This window comes from Leptonychotes weddellii, unplaced genomic scaffold (genome assembly GCF_054177405.1).
Source record: "Leptonychotes weddellii isolate Sample4059 unplaced genomic scaffold, ASM5417740v2 HiC_scaffold_84987, whole genome shotgun sequence".
Classification (NCBI taxonomy): domain Eukaryota; kingdom Metazoa; phylum Chordata; class Mammalia; order Carnivora; family Phocidae; genus Leptonychotes; species Leptonychotes weddellii.
The window spans coordinates 1-399 of NW_028055923.1; the positions used below are offsets into that span (position 1 = coordinate 1).

Sequence of the window (399 nt, forward strand, 5' to 3'; positions counted from 1 at the left end):
GTGCAGATGGCGGACGGGAGCCAGGCACAGCTGGGTAAGGCCCGTGGGGCGGGCGGGGGCCCCCTGGGCTGGTGCCCATGGAGCCTTGGGTCACCACACGTCCTGCCTCCGCAGCCATGAGCCACCTCAACGGGCACAAGCTGCACGGGAAGCCGGTGCGCATCACACTGTCCAAGCACCAGAACGTGCAGTTGCCCCGCGAGGGCCAGGAGGACCAGGGTCTCACCAAGGACTATGGCAACTCCCCCCTGCACCGCTTCAAGAAGCCCGGCTCCAAGAACTTCCAGAACATCTTCCCGCCTTCGGCCACTCTGCACCTCTCCAACATCCCGTACGTGCTGGGTGGCGGGCAGGGGAGGGGTCCTGTCGGGAGTTGAGCGGCGCCTGAGGGAGAGGGAG

General features: G+C 67.2%; 1 protein-coding gene across 1 annotated transcript; it reads left to right on the forward strand.

The window, feature by feature from the left end:
* The first annotated feature begins 6 nt into the window (after nucleotides 1-6).
* Nucleotides 7-377, forward strand: LOC145719945 (polypyrimidine tract-binding protein 1-like). Its single transcript, XM_081811572.1, has 2 exons — nucleotides 7-34; nucleotides 115-377. Exons 1-2 carry the CDS (start codon nucleotides 7-9, stop codon nucleotides 375-377), a joined length of 291 nt encoding a protein of 96 aa, XP_081667698.1.
* The last annotated feature ends 22 nt before the right edge of the window (nucleotides 378-399 follow it).